Below are 18,498 nucleotides of genomic sequence, written 5' to 3' on the forward strand. Positions count from 1 at the left end.
GGCAAATGGAACTACACCTACAAATATATATATATATATATATATATATAGGTTTGACAGAGAATATCTGCATTTGCACCTGTATGTGTGGAAATATATCTATGAATATGTTGTGTTAGGTGCCGTTGAGTAGGTTCCAACTCATAGTGACCCTGTGCACAACAGAATGAAAGGCTGCCTGGTCCTGCACCATCTTCACAAACGTTGCTATTTTTGAGCTGATAATTGCAGTCAATGTGTCAATCCATCTCGTTGAGGTCTTCCTCATTTTCACTGACCCTCTACTTTACCAAGCATGATATCCTTCTAGTCCCTTCTGACAACATGACCAAAGTATGAGAGAAGTCTGGCCATTCTCACTTCTAAGGAGCATTTCAGTAGTACTTCTTCCAAGACAGATTTCTTGGTTTTTCTGGTCATTGCGACCCCTCCTTGGGTTTCCGAGGTGACATCTTTATGGAAGTAGATTGCCCAGTCTTCCTTCTGAGGAGTGACTGGTGGGTTTGAACTGCCAGCCTTCCATTTAGCAGTCAAATGCCTTAGGCATTATGCCACCAGAGCTCCTTTTCTGGTAGTCCGTGGTATTTTCAGTATTCTTCACCAGCACCACAATTTGAATACATCAATTCTTTGGTCTTTCTTATTCATTGTCCAGCTTTCACATGCATATGAGGTGATTGAAAATACCATGGCTCAATCAAGCACACTTTAGTCTTTAAAATGACTTTTACTCTTTAACATTTTAAAGAGGACTTTTGCAGCGCATTTGCCCAGTGCATTGCCCTGTTAGGTTTCTTGACTGCTGGTTCCATGGACATTGATTGTGGATCCAAGTAAAATGAAATCTTTAACAATTTCAATCTTTTCTCCATTTATCATGATGTTGCTTATTGAGGAAACTATTGCTCTAGTTGTGAGGATTTTTATTTTCTTTATGTTGAGGTGTAATCCATACTCCATCATTTAGTGCTTCAAATCTTCTTCACTTTCAGCAAGCAGATTTTTGTCATCTGTATATTGCAGGCTGTTAATGATTGATTCTTCCTCCAGTCCTAATGCCCCATTCTTCTTCATTTAGTACAGCTTCTTGGATTATTTGCTCCACCTTCAGTTTGAATAAGTGTGGTGAGAGGACACAACCCTGACACACACCTTTCTTGATTTTAAACCATCCAGTATCCCCTTGTTCTGTTCAAATGACTGAGCCTGGCCTGGTCTATATACAGATTCCTCATGAGCACCATTAAGTGTTAATTAGTAGAGCATACAGTGAAGTATAGAAACTCCTTAACCACAGCCAGACACCATGAGAAAATGAGTCATTGGACCTGGAGACTCAGGACCATAGTCCTAGGGGCCATCAGGTCAACTGGCAAAACACAGTCCACAAAGACAGTGTTCTGCATCCTACTTTGGTGAATAGTGACTGGGTCTTGAAAGCTTTGGAGCAGCCATCTCAGGTGCAGCTTAATATTAGTCTTTCCCCATCCAGAGCAAAGAAGAGTGAAGAAAATCTAAGATATATGCAAACAGTTGTCCAAAGGACTAATGGATCATGTGAACTCCATGCCTCCACAGCCATGAGACCAGAAGAACTAGATGGTACCCAGCTACCACTTCTGGCAGCTCTGAAAGGAATTACAATAGGAGATCCTGGATAGAGTGCGAGACAAATGTGGAACAAAACTCAAAATAATAAAATGGCAGGCTTACTAGTCTGATAGTGACTAGTGGAATCCCTGAGACTATGGCCCTTAAATACCCTACAAGCCTTAGAACCAAACTTACCCTCATGGCTCAACTTGGAGCCAAACAATAACAGGGTTATAAAGGCTTATGTACACCAGGGAGGTACATACTCTTCAGAGCAGTCAACTATACAAGAACAAAAGGGCAGCATTTGCCCAGGGATAAAGCTCAGAAGGTAGGAAGGAATAAGAAAGAAGGATGGGTGGAAACGACAAACACTGGGAAGAAGTGGGAAGAGCACTGTTTCATTGTGGGGATTGCAATGTGAATGTCACAAAACAAAGTGTGTATTAATTATTGAATGGAAAACCAGTTTGCTCTATAAACTTTCACTCAAGTCAGAACAGAGATTTATTTTTAAAAAAATGCTTTAGAAGTTTTCTTAACTTAGCCTTTGTGCAGCCACGACCAAATGTGTATAGCTGCAATATAAAATTAAAACAACCTTTAGCAATAGAAGGTCTAAGATAAGAATTCACCCTAAAAATGGAAAAAGCACACAGAGGCTCTGCCAAGTTTAGTATTTAGAAGGAAAACATTTAAGTATATGCTTGTTAAATCTATAAACTTTAGAAATAAAAAATTATGACTTCAAGCAACAAAAGAGAAGAATATATTAACATTTCACAGATAGCAATAACTTAAGATTATTCTACCGAAGTACTGAACTAAATTCATAAATCCAAAACCTGCAGAAATTCCCCAGTGGGCAACCTCATCTTCAGAGAATTATGCAAGGAGCATTTGGCTTGGGTAAGCTAGAACTACTTAAAATAAGTAAAAACATAACAGAGGAACCACTGATGTATGTTGTTATTAGGTGCCACTGAGTCAGCTCCAACCCATAGGGACCCTATTATGTACAATAGAACAAAACACTGCCCAGTCCTCTGCCATCCTCATAGTCTTTGCTATGCTTGAGCCCATCGTTGCAGCCACTGGGTCAGTCCATCTCATTGAATGTCTTCCTCTTTTTCACTGACCCTCCACTTTACCAAGCATGATACCCTTCTCCAGGGACTGGTCCGTCCTGACCACATGACTAGTATGTGAGATGATATCTGGCCATTCCTGCTTCTAAGGAACATTCCTGCTACACTTCTTCCAGGACAGATTTGTTCATTCTTCTGTTTTATAGTAACATTTAACTGAGTTTATATGGCAGCCCTGAAAAAATGAGAAGAAAAGACATTATAAACATGTTTCAGTGTCAGGTCTAACAATTCTGAATGAGTTGTGAAGAGTTGGTTAGGTTAATCTAATAGCAGGCAACATACTTCCCATTAGGGAGTCCAAAGTTTTGTTCTCTTTACTGGATAAAAATACTAATTTAGATTAATGAAATAGATTGTTTTGCCTTTGTATTAAGAACTAAGGAGTTATATCACTGTATCGAAGAACCATTGATTTTAAAACACATCATTATTTTAAGAAAGAAAAAAGACACTTAAAGTATTAATCCTGTTTTTATTATTGTTTAAAATTTTTTTATACTCTGAAAATGCTTTCTTAGGCCTACATAGACATGAAGTGACCACACTTTGAAGAGCTATGCCCAAATTTATGGGAGGCAGTGATAAATAACTGTTAAGTTTTCCACCTGGCTGACAACAATTGTAAGATGCCTTGAGTTTTAAGACACAGCCTGATTTCAGGGATATTAAAATGCAAAAAAAAAAAAAAAAAGTGTGCCTTAGAATTGATGACATATGACACATTAAGTAAGTTACCTTCCAGGTGGATTTAAAAGGAAAAAAGGTACTCAGAGACAGATAAATATGATTCAGCATAACACATATTATTCTAAAAGAATATACAAAATGCCTTGGATAAGGAAATGACTAACTGCTTTGGAGAAACAGGGAAGGCTTCCCAGTGGGGACACAGAGAGAGACCTCCTTGGAGAAGGCAAAATTAAAGAGGGAAAAGTCAGAATGATGGAAGAGAGTTCAAATAAGACAGACAAGGCTCGGTTCAATGCCCCACTTCTATAGTCCTGGGATCTTATAATGTGGGGATTCTAGATATGATCACAGGCTTCCACTGGTGCCGCCATCAGACAGGAGGGGATAGCAGTGTCCACCACATCGTTAGTACTCAAAGTCTATTTGTTAAATGAGTGAGCAAGTGCATGCATGAGTTACTGTTGTGTGTTACTTGAGATAAGAACTATTCTTTTTCCCCCTATCATTCTAGAGAAACTTGAGAGTGAGAAATTGAACGTTGCTGAGGTCACCCAGTCAGAGATTGCTCAGAAGCAAAAACTGCAGACTGTCCTGGAGAAGATCAATGAAACCCTGAAACTGCCTCCCAGGAGCATCAAGTGGAATGTGGACTGTGAGTCTGATAAGAGAAACAGGACTGTTCAGTAACACTTTGGTTTAAAAACAAACAAACAAACAAAACTCACTGTCATCAAGTCAATTCCAACTCATAGTAACCTTTTCTCTAAGACAGAGTAGAACTGCCCCATAGGGTTTCCAAGGCTGTAAATCTTTACAGAAGCAGTCTCCCTCATCTTTCTCCCATTAAGCGGCTGCTGGGTTTGAACTGCCAACCTTTTGGTTAACAGCTAAAACTTTAAGTGCTGCACTATGAGCTCACTCACTGCCATCGAGTAAATTCTGACTCATAGCAACCCCCTTTGGATTTCTGAGGTGGTAAATCTTTACGGAAGTCGATTGCCTAGTCTTCCTTCTGTGGACAGGCTGGTGGATTTGAACTGCCAACCTTCTGGCTAGCAGTCAAATGCCTTAGGCGCAACACCACCAGAGCTCCTTGTTATTGCCCCCAAAAAGCCATCCAGTAAGTTGGCCAGTCCTGGATGGGTACAAATAATAACAAAATCTCAAAATACAGTGTCCCTTTTCTCTAAAAAGCTTTCTGTAGAAACCTCATGTGAGACAATATTGGTGTTAGTTGCTGGCAAGTTTATTCCAACTCTTGGAGACCCCACGTGAGATAGGGAGAGGATAGAAACTAATATTCATGCCTCTTCCATGTCCCACACAACCTTTCCAGAAAACTGTTGTCTCCTAGAAAGGAATCCTCAGGCTTCTGAAAGCTGAGGCTCCCATGTTCATGCAGCTACTAAGAAACAGTGAAGTGAGGACTTACCTTTGTTCCAGCGCCCATGCCCTTCCTCTTACTACCTCATTTTCCAGAAGGAGCAAAGACATGGCTAAGACTATAGGCTTTGGGACAGGATTTGAAAAAATCAGGATTTCATAGCTACTATAAAATTTCAAGGACCTCTGAAAGTCTAAGCTGTTGATTCTTTCGCTGCCTCAAGGGAACACCAGTCCATTGAGTCTACTCTAGTTCATGGATATCCCATGTGTGTCACAGTAGGATTGTGCTCCATAGGGTTTTCAACGGCTAATTTTTCAGAAACAGATTGCCAGGCCTTTCTTGAAGTGTACCTCTGGTGGACTGGAACCAATAACCTTTTATTTAGCAGCTGTTTGCACCACCCAGGGAGACCTGCCTCAGGGGCCTGGGGTCTCATATGGACTTAATGAGTCTATATCTGTATCAGTAAGAAAACTTGCCTCCCCGGCAAAAAAAGTACCTTTCATACTTGGGAGGCAAAAAGGAATATTATTCACCTCTAAACTCAGAGATCCAGTAGCTGCTAGGCACAATCTCTTGAGCAGGTTTCTAACATCTAACACTGGGGCTGAGACACCAAGTGCCTCCTTCAGCATAATTATACCTTTGCTTGCACAGTGATAAGCTGGTGGGCACAGCACAGCGCTTGGAACAGGGCATTCTCTGTGAGCATGGGGGCGGGGTACCTGAGAACAGGATGAGGGGAGGCCCTGGCTCAGCTCTAGGCTGTAGAGACTGTCTTGGGGTTGGGCTCTGATTCCTTGTGTTCCCAGGAATGTTAGTATTGTTTAGCGGGGAAGAAAAGGGAGCTGGATTATTAGCTTGAAAAATGCCCCACACCATATCCGCCTTTTGGAAATCCCCAATTATCATAAGTGTTAGAGGAGTCTTCTAATGAAGAACCTGCTTAGTTTTGTTTGGTCCCATTTCCCACCACTTTGAATATGGACCATTTCCTGGTAGTGTAGCAAAGTAAAACGCCTTGTAACAGTCATGGAACACAGTATGGGGGAGACTAAGATATCAGGCATATTGTCTTTAGTGGCTTTGGACACTTTGCTTGGTTCATTTTTTATTTTAATTTCTTATGGAGAAATGTGTGTGGGTAAAATAATCATACTGTCACTCTGGCCTAGTTCTTGTCACTGTTTGCCCATTACAGTACACATGAGTGGATGTTTTTGTTTGGCATAGTCCTATGCACTATTGCATTTTGTTATATTTTCTCTCAATATCAAAGCATACATATGTTCTAGATTCCCATCTGGTCTTCATAGTTACAATTTTTAATAAGTGAGTGCTTCTATCTTACAGGGTAGATAATTAACTTAAACCCTGTATTGCTGTGGGTACTTTTAGGATCTTTCCAGCTTATTGCTAATACCAGATAGCACCAACGTCTTAGGTTGTGTATCTTTTTGATACTTTTGAATTGTCCCCCTGATGGAGATGTATAGAAGTGAGGTGAATTACCAACCAGGTTATAGGGAATGATTATCTCAGTGACCAGCTCCCTGGGATGCCTTGGGGCTTCAAGAAGTGCTGGACCTGTTGACAAGTGCCAGTGATTTGTTGCAGAAGGAGTGTGACAGGCACACTCTCCCCACAGACAATCTCCTTCCGATCCCCTCTCAGTTACTCCCCTTACAGTCTCTCCAGGCTGTGTCATCTTTACACCCAGGTGAAAAGTGGAAGGAATGGGCTGCTGAGTTTCCAAGGTCCTTGATCCAGGGCTTTAAGGAGTTCTTTTCTTTTATTTATTTATTTATTTTACAGCAGTAACAGTGCAATAGTAACAGTAGAATACTTAGAAAATGCAGGTAAATGAAAAGCATTTTAACTCTTATTATCTCACACGTTTAACATGTGCTTTGTAGTATTCTAAACACCTTACATATTTTAATTCTTGTAATCCTCACTCAAACATCTGAGGTAAAAATTTTATTATCCCATTTTATAGATGAGAAAATGAAGACACAGAAAGGTAATAAATCATGACTGTAAGCTTCATGAAGGCAGGGATTTTTGCATCATCACTATTATGTCCCTGGAACCTAGAAGAGTGACTGAGACACAGTAAGCACAGTAATATGTACTAAAGGAGTCTCATTGTCCCCAGATCACACAGGTGGTAGGTGATGGAGCCAGGAATCAGCCTGAGAGAGTCTGGCTACAGTTGCTAGATAAACAATACCCATCTTGCCCCAGAAGCTGCCCTGCCAAAGAGAGGCCCCATGAACAGTGTGGCGCGTTCCTTCAAGTCACATGTGTATGGGTGTGTGTGAGTGTGTGTAGTTATGTGTGTGTATCCGAAAGAAGAATGAATGAATGAGTGAATATACATACTTCATATATAAAATATAGATAGTTTTCACAAAAATGAAATCAACCTATATATGTTGAATATTGTACTGTATGTCACTTTTAGTTTTATATAATATGATACTGTATGGATGTGTTATAATTGAACTCTGGATGGATTTTTAGGTTGTTTTCAATTTTTTCACGAATATCACACAGTCCAATGATGTCTTTCTGCTCAGAGCCATAATGACTTCATTAGGATAAATACCTAGAAATGGTATTTTAGTGCCAACAGGAATGTACATTTTTAAGGTTATAATAGATATTGCCAAATTGGTTCTGGAAAAATAATGCCAATTTATATTTCTACCACAGGACTGGTCTGGAGGCCTATTTCTAACTCAGTAGCTTCTTTTAAACTGTTTTTCGGCCCTACAGTGACAGTCTTGGTGCAGCTGCTGCGTTCCAAGTTTATTCAGTGAAGTCTTGGTCTTAGCTCTTGCTCTGTACACTTCCATCCTGACTTCAGTGCAGATACACAGTGGCCTCAGGTTCTGCCAAGCATCAGGGAAGAAAACTTCTAGGAGATGCTTTAAGAGATAGCATGATGAAAATGTCCAATATGCAAAGGTTGTTTAGAATGGTTTTAATTGAAAAGATGACATATCTTTATCCTAAATAAAATTTTGAAACAGGAAGAATATTAAAAACATCTTTCTACTCTCACATACTATTTTCATATTTTAAAATATATGTATTTCTTTCCAAGTCTTGGCTATCAGTACATGCTTGTATGTATATGTGTGAGTAGATAGATATGCATATATGTTGTATATATCCATTAATGTGTGTATTTTACATGGCTTCTATTCAGTTTCTCTGTAACATTGCATTATTAATATTTATAGCTAATCATTTGACAGTGATTTTCAACATGTGCAGACTGTTCCATTGCCTAAGTGTACCATGATTAATTAAAGCAGTGATTATTAAACCATGCTTTGAGCCAACCTAGAGATTTGCAAGGAGAATCTCAGGTATCACTTAGTGTGGGGGAAAGCAAGAAGCTGTGTGGGCTGCAGTTAGAACTCTGGGCATTATCGTTTAAACCAGAGCAGTTGTATTTTTCATCAGTTTTACCTACAGGATTTTAGAACAAAGACTTTCTCTGCTTAATTTTTCTCAAAAAGTGAAAACCTTAGATTAAACCATATTCTTGGTATTAGAAATAATTTTTCCAGGTGTTTTAAGCAATTATAGATTACATAATGGTTACTATCTTTGTACACATTGTGTGTGTGTATGTATGTATGCGTGTGGGTGGGTGTGTGTGTGTGTGTTTATCAGTCAGAATTCTCCAGAGAAGTAGAATCATTAGGAGATACATAATATATATGTATTTGTGAACTTGTGGCTGAGGTTTGGAAAGGTACATATGTAGTTATGACAGAGTGGAAAAATGTGTGTGTGTGTGTGTGTGTGTGTGTGTGTGAGTGAATGAACAAATTTATCTTGTAAGAAGTTCAGCCAGAATACTCCTCAGAAGTAGGTGTCATGAGGCTTTGTACTTTGGTCATGTTATCAAGAAGGACCAGTCCCTGGCGAAAGACATCATGTTTGTTAAAACCAAAAACCAAACTTACTGCTGTCGAGTCAATTCTGACTCATAGCAACCCCCTTTGGGTTTCCAAGGGCAGTAAATCTTTATGGAAATAGATTGCCTAGTCTTCCTTCGTGGAGTGGCTGGTGAGTTTGAACCTCCAACCTTCTGGTTAGCAGTCAGATGCCTTAAGCACTACACCAAGTAGTCAATTAAAAAGAGGAATTCACTCAACGAGATGGATTGCAGGCCAGTGGCTGCAACAATGGGCTCAAAAATAGCAACAATCGTGAGGATGGTGGATGACCAGCCAGTGTTTCATTCTGTTGTACAAGGTATTGCTATGAGTTGGAACTAACTCAGCAACACCTACCAAGAACATATATAGAACATACAGAGAGAGAGAGAGATTAATTGATGGATTGATTGATAGATTTTAAGGAATTGGCGTACTTGGTTGTAAGAGCTAGTAAGTCTGAAATCCATAGGGCAGGCTCGGATAGGAATCCTCTATAAGTAGGATTTCTGTTATACTCTTGAGGCAGAACTCCTTCTCAGGAAACCTCATTTTGCTCTTAAAGACCTTCAACTGATCAAATGAGACTCACCCACATTACTGAGAGTTACCTCCTTTACTTAAAGTTATCCAACTGTAAAAGTTAATCATATTTGCAAAATACCTTTGCAGTAGCATCTAGACTGCTGTTTGACCATACATCTGGCCAACATAGCCTAACCAAGTGAGACTGTGGAATTACTTACTGTGCAGCTGTGGGAAAACTTCCCAGGAGAGCAGTGCACTCAGTGAAAGGATGTGGCCACCTACATGGTACTTACTGTATAGCTCAGTGTTGCTGAATGAGACTATTGAGATTATGTACAATGTCACCAGGATGTAAAAACAATCTATTTTGTTTTTTGTTTTATTTTATTTTTGTTGTTGATATACACAACAGAGCATATACCAGTTCAACAATTTCTACACATACAATTCAGTGACATTTATTATGTTCTTCAAGTTGTACAGCCATTTTCACCCTCCTTTACCAAATTGTTCCTCACCCAGTATCATAACTCACTCTCCCTAAGCTCCCTCTCTAACCTTCCAAGTTGCTATTGTTAGTCTCATCTCATATAGATCTTTGAAAGGGCATAATATGCAAGGCAGATATCCTTTACAAATTATGCTAAACTGTTGTTTGGTTTAAAGTTCAAGGGATGTTTTTGGCTTCCATGAAAATTGAATTTTGTCCTGTATTTTCCCCCTTTTGATCAGGATTATTCTATAGAATCTTTGGTCAAAACAGAACAACCTGTTTGACCCCTGCTTTTCCAGCATTATGTAGATAATGCCCTTTGGGGAACAGTTAGGGGGATGTCAATAAAAGGGGAAGGTTAGCAAATAATTGGGTAGCAAATGACCCAGTTGGATTGGTTCTGATTAGAAGAGCAAGCCTGGACTTGGCATTTTTCTGTCAGTGTCTGTACCAAGTCAGTGGGTCAGTCGCATAGTAGGAGCCTTTTTTGAGGCTGTAATTGTGGGTAAAACTTAGTTGGCAGAGCCTGAGAGCTCAGAACTGAAAAATAACTAAGGCTCAGAAGTGTAAAATAAGACTGAGTTAGGAACAGTTCATCTACTGTTTGATGGTGGTGTAGAACTGCTTTTCATAGCCAGTAGAAAACCTTCTTTGAAGTAGGAGTGATAACAAGAAACTAATGAGTTCCCAATGTCTGAATCATTCCTTTGTCTTGGAGGTTTCTCAAAGCTTCTGCTAAAGCAGATTTATCAACTCCAGGGCAGACAGAAGGCCACCCTAATAACGGCCCCAGCCCATGCTAACTGTACAGAGAGGGCTTTTTTTTTTTTTAAAAAAAAAAAAACTTTCTTTAAATGTCCCCTGTAATGAAGAACTATGAGGGCTGGTAGGATTGTGAAATCAAATAAAGTATCTGGCAAATCATCCCTGTGGTGAAAAAGAAAGGAGAGAAAGCTAACATGTTTTAATGGCTAAGGTACCAGGCATTTTCTAATATTAAAATTTTTTTAAATATCAGCCATTCCCAAGCACTTACTATGTGCCAGGAGTTTTGCTTACTTATCTCTGAAAATTCTTACAACTTATATACTTAGGCATCAATAATGTTTTTCCAGTTTGTAAAGGTGAGCAAATCAAGGGTCAGAAGTCTTGAGTGGCCTATCCAAGATCACGTAGCCAGGAAGTGGGAGAGCTGTTAAGTCAGAACTCAAGCTGCAATCTGCCTGACCCTGCTGCCTGTGTGTCCCCATTAAGTTACATCTTTTTCTTATCTCTGGAGAGAACCACAGCCCAATAGGCCTAGCCTTCCCTAGTGTGTATGGCTTAACATCCAGCCATAGCTCGGCGGCTATGGAAGCCAATTAGGTCATGAACATCCCCTCCTAACTGTTCCCCAAGGGGCATCATCTACAATGACCATAAGTGACACTTGAGAAAACCAAAGCCCTTTAGAGGATTTTCATGCCGCCTTCCCGGGATTTTCAATTTATAAACAAAGAAGGTACCCTTGGAAAAGGGTGATGGTAACAATCCAAAGTTCACTGTCAGGTGGGAAGGGAGAGGGGGATAGAGGGCAGACATGTTCATGGTTAATAGAATGACGTGAAAAGGAACATGGGCATGGTAGGATTAATCTGAGCTCAGACCTCACTGTCATCAGGGTGCTGATGGGCAACTTGGATTAGAGTAAAACAGTATCACACTGGAAACCCAACAATATAATCCTAGGGAGCTTCAACAATATAATCCTAGGCATCTGGCTAAGAACTGAAGGGGCCCAGCATGAGGTCCATGATAACCAAGGACCTTAAACTTGAACCGTGAGGGTAGGCTAAAAGGGACACTGGGTATGAGACTGCTACATTTTTAATATTGCTTGCATTGGCAAGAACCTATAAGAAGATTCTCTAAATTTTAATATCATCTTTATTTCAGCTGTTCATGCCAAGAGCCTGGTAGCCATCTTGCATCTGCTAGTTGCTCTGTCCCAGTATTTCCGAGCACCAATCCGACTCCCAGACCATGTTTCCATCCAAGTGGTTGTGGTCCAGGTAAGAATAGCACCACAAACAAATGCCCCTTTAAGGAAGTATAGTTGCTGGGATACTGTGAGGGCCACAGTACAGTGGATAGATGGTCAGAAGGATAGATGGTGAATGCTGAATGCCCTTGGGTGTGGCATAGATTGGGAGGCATATGACTGAGTTTTCTGATGTGTGTTGGCTCATCCTCAGTAAAAGAGTAAAATCCTCAGCAAAGAGTAAAAGAGTATGTGCTTGTGTGTGAGATATCCTGTGTAGGACCTATGTCTGGGGTTTATTTCTTTTGTTAGGTTGATGTCTCTGTCATCATATTTGAGAGTGTGTGTGTTATGTGTTTGGGTAATGTTTTCATTACCTAGTGCCACTCTGACAAGATTATACCACAAATGAGATGGCTTGAACAAACAGGAGTTATTTTCTCTTATAGTTTGGAGGCTTTAAGTCTAAGTTCAAAGTGCCAGGCCCTATGAAAGCCCTTTGACCTTGGGTTCAGCTCTGCCTCTTGCTCCTGGCCCACTGAAGCTAGAGGCATCTCTTCACTCAGGCAGCTACTGGCTTCTGAGGCTAACGAGACCAGGGTCGACAAATAAAATGGCACAGTCCTGATGTTACCAAACCACACGGCAGGCCATTATTTCAAGTCCATTGAAAGTTCCAAGGTTGGCAGAGCATGGCAGGCTGCTGAACAATGACATGGCTACATGCAGGGTGTATAAGCGTGCCATAAGCTAGAGACCATTCTCAAAGCTGTGTCTTATATATGGGAAGCAGACCACATACCCAAAGGCAGCTACTCAGCTGCTCACAGTAGATTCTGCCATGGAGTTGATTAACAATCTCATCATGGGGAATACTACAACCAGCTGCCCAGCCACTCAACTAGGTCTACCCAAGTTGACACACAAACTCAACCACCACAGGTAATATGGCCAGGAGGAAAGATGTGTCCTTTTGGTTTGTGCAGTTGTGTGCAGGATGCCCTGCAAGCCACGGAAAATCATCACATTAAACAAATGAAGCATAGGTATTGAAATCATCATTGTTAAACAAATGAAGCATAGGTATTGAAGCAGATACCTGTGCATGTGAGGGGGTAGGTGCATGTGTGGTTAGAGAGACTAAACAGGCCATATCTGTATTAAGGGCACTGCTGCTTTTCACTCACCCAGAGAAGCACAGCTGGGATCTCAAGTCGTTTTTTCCAGATTGTTGGATGGAATTTCCATACACATATGGCTGCATAATTTCCACAATGAGTGTGTGCTTTCTCCCCATGACTATCTCACTCTGCTCCTAACGCCATTAGATACTCAAATTCAATTTTACTTTCCATCTTTATGCCCATTTAGCAAAAGGTCATCATTTTGTTGGTTTGTTTCTGTTCTTTTCCAAATAAATATGCAACAAGGCAAAACTCCGCACATAAGCAGCTCCCTGGATATCCAGGATTCTGGAATGGAGTACAGTGTGGCAGCTCTTCTGCCCATTGGTGAGGAAAAACTATGAGGGTTAGTCAGCCTTGCCTGACCAAGCCAGACCAGAGTCCAGGACAGAAAGACTTTGAGCCAAGCTCTCTCAGAGATCAGATGTTAGTGGAAGGGGGGAGGAGGTGGTGGTGGTGGCTAAGACTCTGACTGGTGGCTCCTCAATCAGTTGATCAGTTGTGCCCTAATCAAAAAGCATTTCTTCCACGCCTTCTGGGTGTTTAACTCTGCTACGCATGAAAAACCAAACCAAACCTGTTGCGGTTGAGTTGATTCTGACTCATGGTGATGATTATAGTAGAGTAGAATTGAGCTCCATAGGCTTGTGTTGGCTGTAAACTTTACAGAACTGGAGTGCCAGGCCCTTCTTCTGCAGTGCTTCTGGGTAGGTTTCAACTATCGACCTTTCAGTTAGTAGCCAAGTGTAGACCGTTTGTGTCACCCAGGAACACTTGCTAAGCATCAAGGATGAGTAATAGGAATATAACATCTTAGTCCTGTCTGCTGGAAGAAAAGACTACATGTAAGAAGCAGAGAGGGCTCTCAGGAGCCCATGGTTGATGTGAATGTTGGTGACTCAAGCACTGATTGTAGCTGATGGGAAGGTATTAATTGCCATTATTTCCTGAGCACTTCAGCTGTATCAAGCATGGTGCTAATAACCACTTTATGGATGCTGTGGCTCCATGTCCAACCCAGAGCATCTATGCACAGTCATCTTCTTGGTGAATCCAGGCTATATCTATTGTGTTATTGTACCAATCAATAGTATGTGAATCTATTTCATTATATTTTTAAAAAGTACAATTGAAGATTGAGCAGGAGTGAGGGGGCTCTTATTTTGAAACCATGACCACTGCAAGCCCTTATATAACGTATGCCTTGTTTTCAGCTCAATTTTAGATCATTAGAAAGCTATTGCTGGTTTAATTTCTCCTGTAGGCAGTTTTGTTAGCATGAGGGAGAAAAGAGGACACGTTACATAAAATGGCATCAGTGCATGTCAGATTTTATGGGGTGTTTTGCTTTATCAACTTAAACAGGCACAGAAGCAGAACTCCGAGAACTGGCAATGAGTCACTGACTAAACTCTTTAGGGAACAAGTAATGGATGGAGATGAATCAGGATGCTGTGTGAGGGGCTCTTTGACCCAGATTTCATCTCCATTCTGTATAAAAGCATTTAATTCTTGATGAAGTTTAATATTGAGGTTTAATGTCCATGAATGGCCTCCCAAGACAAGCAACACAGATTTCATGTGCCCCATGTGAAAACTTTATATACATTGAAAGTGAATTTGGCAAAAGTCTTGAATCATCCTCACCTAATCCCTTTCAAGGAAGCTGGTGGTGCAGTCATTAAAGCACTCGGCTGCTAACCAAAAGGTTGGCGGTCCCAACCACCAGTTGCTCTGCAGGAGAAAGATGTGGCAGTCTGCTTCCATAAAGATTTACAGCCTTGGAAACCCTATGAGGTGGTTCTCCTTTGTCTAATAGGTGTTGGAATCAACTCAATAGTAGTGGGGTTTTTTGGTTTGGAATCCCTTTCAAATAATCAATCTCTCTCTCTCTCTCTTGCTTTAATAGTCCATTCTTCATCTACTCCAGATAAGCTCTTAACCTTTGTCCAGCTTATCCAGCTCTACCCTTCCTTCTGTCAAAGTATTTTGGAAGTACCTTTTGTGGCTATTGGGATAGTGAAGGGAGGTTTGGGCAGGAGGCTAAAGAAAGAGGGTTTCAGGTAAGCCACCACCTCTGAAAGGCTCCTTCTTGATGCTTATGTCAGCCTTTGTGGAAGATGAATTCACTCTCACAGGCTCTTGCCCAGACTTTCCTGCCAGTATCTGCTAAAGGGTATGTAGGGAGCTAATAGAATGTATCTCCCCCCTTTACTCCCATCAGAATATCTTCCTGAGCCCATATATTTCCCTGTTCAGAAACCTCTCACAACAGAGAAACTTATAGCCTATTAAATAAATATATGCTTATTTAAAAAAAAGAAAAAAGATCTCAAATCAACAGCCTAACTCAACAACTCCAGGACCTAGAAAGAGAAGAGCAAATTAAGCCTAAACCTACCGAAAGAAAGGAAATAACAAAGAACAGAACATAAACAGATAAAATTGAAAACAGGAAAACAATAGAATCAATAAAACCAGAGATGGTTCTTTGAAAAGATCAATAAAACTGACAAACTTTTTGCTAGGCTGACAAAGAAAAGATGCAAATAACCAAAATTAAAAATGCAAGAGGTGACATTACAACTAACCCAATAGAAATAAAGAGAGTTATGACAGAATGTGGCACAGTGCCTAAGGCATTTGACTGCTAACCAGAAGGTTGGTGGTCCAAACCCACCAGCCACTCCATGGAAGGAAGATGTGGCAATCTACTTCTGTAAAGATTTACCACCTTGGAGTCCCAATAGGGGTTACTGTCAGTCCTAATTGACTTGAAGGCAGTGAGTTTGGTTTTGGTTTGGTTTATTATGAATAACTGTATGGCAACAAACTGGATAACCTAGATGAAATGGACAAATTCTTAGAAGCACACAGGCTATTCAAACTGACTCAGGAGGAAATTTTAATTCTCAACACACCTATAACAAGTGAAAAGATCGGATCAGTGATCAAAAACCTCCCAACAAAAAAAAGTCCTGGAGCAGGTAGCTTCATTGGGGAATTCTACCAAACATTTAGAGAAGAATCAACAGCAATACTGTTTAAACTCTTCCAAAGGTAGGGGAGGAAGGAATGCTCCCTAATTTATTCTTTGAAGCAAACATAACCCTGATACCCAAACCAGACAAAGACAGCACAAGAAAAGAAAACTACAGGCCATTATCTCTCATGAATATACATGCAAAAATCCTCAGTACAATATTAGTGAACAGAATCCAACAACATATTAAAACAGTCATATACCATAAAACAGACCATGTGGAATTTATTCCAGGAATGCAAGGATAGTCCAACATTAGAAAACTAATAAATATAATATACCACATCAATAGAACAAAGGAAAAGAACAATATGATCATCTCTATATCAAACCAAACCAAACCCACTGCTGTTGAGTCAGTCCAACTCACAGCGACCCATCCTTGGGTTTCCGAGGCAGTATCACTATCTCTATGGTTACAGAAAAAGCATTTGATAAAATCCAACACCCTTTCTTGATGAAAGCCCTAAAGAAGATGACAATAGAAGGGAAATTAGTATGTTTAAGGACATATATGAAAAGCCAACAGCCAACATTATACTTAATGCAGAAAGACTGAGAGCTTTGCACTTGAAATTGGGAGCAAGACAAGGGTGCCTGCTCTTACCACTTCTATTCATTATTATATTAGAAGTCCTAGCCAGAGAAATATGACAAGAAAAATAAATAAAAGGTATCCAGATTGGAAAAGAAGTAAAAATTACCTCTATTTGCAAATGATGTGATCCTATATATAGAAAATCCCAGAGAGTCACAAAAAAAACTTCTACAGCAAATAGAAGAATTTTACAAAGTTTCAGAATATAAGGTCAACAAACAAAAATCAGTTGGGTTTCTATAAACCAGGAAGGAGAATTCTGAAAAGGAAATTAGGAAAACAACTCCATTTACATTACCATTGAGAGAATAAAATACCTAGGAATAAATCTAACCAGGGACATGAAAGGCTTATACAATGAAAACTATAAAATGCATGAAAAGATGTTCAGTATCATTAGCCATCAGATATATGCAAATCAAAACCACTTCACTCCCACTAGGACTAGAATGGCTATAGGAGCTCTGTTGGCATAGTGCGTAAGGCACTTGACTGCTAACCAGAGGCTGGTGGCTCAAACCCACCAGCCACTCCTCGGAAGGAAGGTTGGGCAATCTAATTCCATAGTGATACCACCTTGGAAACCCAAGGAGGGCTCACTATGATTCAGGTCTGACTCCATGGCACATAACAACAACAACGATGATGACTATGATTAAAAAAAACAAATCAACATTGGCAAGGATGTGGAAAAATTCAAACTCTTATCCATTGCTATTGGGAATGCAAAATGTACAATGTGGAAAATAATGTCATGGTTCCTCAAAAAACTAAAGATAGAACTACCACATGACCCAGCAATTCCAATCCTAGATATTTACCCAAAAGACATGAAAGCAGAGATTCAAAAAGAGACTTGTACACCAATGTTCATTGCATTACTCTTCAGAATAGCCAAAAGGTGGGAACAACCTAAATGTCTATCAATAGATGAATGGATAAACAACATGTGATACATACATACTATGGAATACTAGTCAGCCAGTCAGAGAAATGAAGTCGTGATACACACTACAGTATGGATGGGGCTTGAAGACATTATGCTGAGCAAAATTAGCCAATCACAAAAGGATAATATTGGATGACCTCACTTGTATAAAAAGACAAGAGAAGGCAAATATATAAAGACCAAAGTTGATTGGTGGTTTCCAGGCAGGGAGGGAAGGGGAAAAGGAGGGTTAACAATGATGGAAAATCACAATGATTAAGGGCAGGTTTGCACAGCTGATTGTTGCAGTTGATGTCAGTAAGCTGTGTACCTGTAAAAAGTTGAATTGGAAAAGTTGTGTAATAGATATATTTACAACAATGACTGAAGTGAGGAAAAAAGGAGAGAGTAGCTGCTGAGGCTGCTTATTTACAACCAAACACTTCATGGAATTTGGTTTCTTTGTTTGGAGGTTTAGGGTCATGGTTTTATGGGATATTCCAGTTAATTGGCCTAATCACATGTTTAGTGCTTGTGTTGTACCTCTAGTTCATTGCATGGTGCCCAGAGTCTTGGAAGCTTGCAAGTGGCTATTCACCTGGAGTAGCAAAGGGAAGAGAATTAGGAATAGGAGGAGGATATGAAATATGTGATTAACTGCCTCCAGAGACAACTGCCTCCTTTGCAATGAGACCAGAACTAGATGGTTCCGGGCTACCATTACTGAACATTTGCATCAAAGATCCCATTGAAGAATCCTGATCAAATGGGAAAATGCAGAACAGAATTTCAGAGTCTCACTAACTCTAAACTTTCTGGAGCCATGTGGGTTATACGGTGCCCCGAGATAATCTTTAAACTTTAAAGCAAAAATATCCCCTGAAATCTTCTTAAAACTGAACAATAACCAAAAAAAAAAAAAAA

The 18,498-nt window shown here is 40.1% G+C and overlaps 1 protein-coding gene across 1 annotated transcript in view; it reads left to right on the forward strand.

Annotated features, from left to right (window-relative positions):
* PARVA (parvin alpha) overlaps positions 1–18,498 on the forward strand; it is a 203,762-nt gene that overhangs the window by 155,524 nt on the left and 29,740 nt on the right. The window contains exons 5-6 of the mRNA XM_007955250.2: positions 3,946–4,086; positions 11,737–11,852. Coding sequence (XP_007953441.1) covers positions 3,946–4,086; positions 11,737–11,852 — 257 coding nt within the window. The remainder of the gene's footprint in view (positions 1–3,945; positions 4,087–11,736; positions 11,853–18,498) is intronic.

This window comes from Orycteropus afer, unplaced genomic scaffold (genome assembly GCF_000298275.1).
Source record: "Orycteropus afer afer isolate SDZICR_OR568_19922 unplaced genomic scaffold, OryAfe1.0 scaffold00014, whole genome shotgun sequence".
NCBI classification, from domain to species: Eukaryota; Metazoa; Chordata; class Mammalia; order Tubulidentata; family Orycteropodidae; genus Orycteropus; species Orycteropus afer.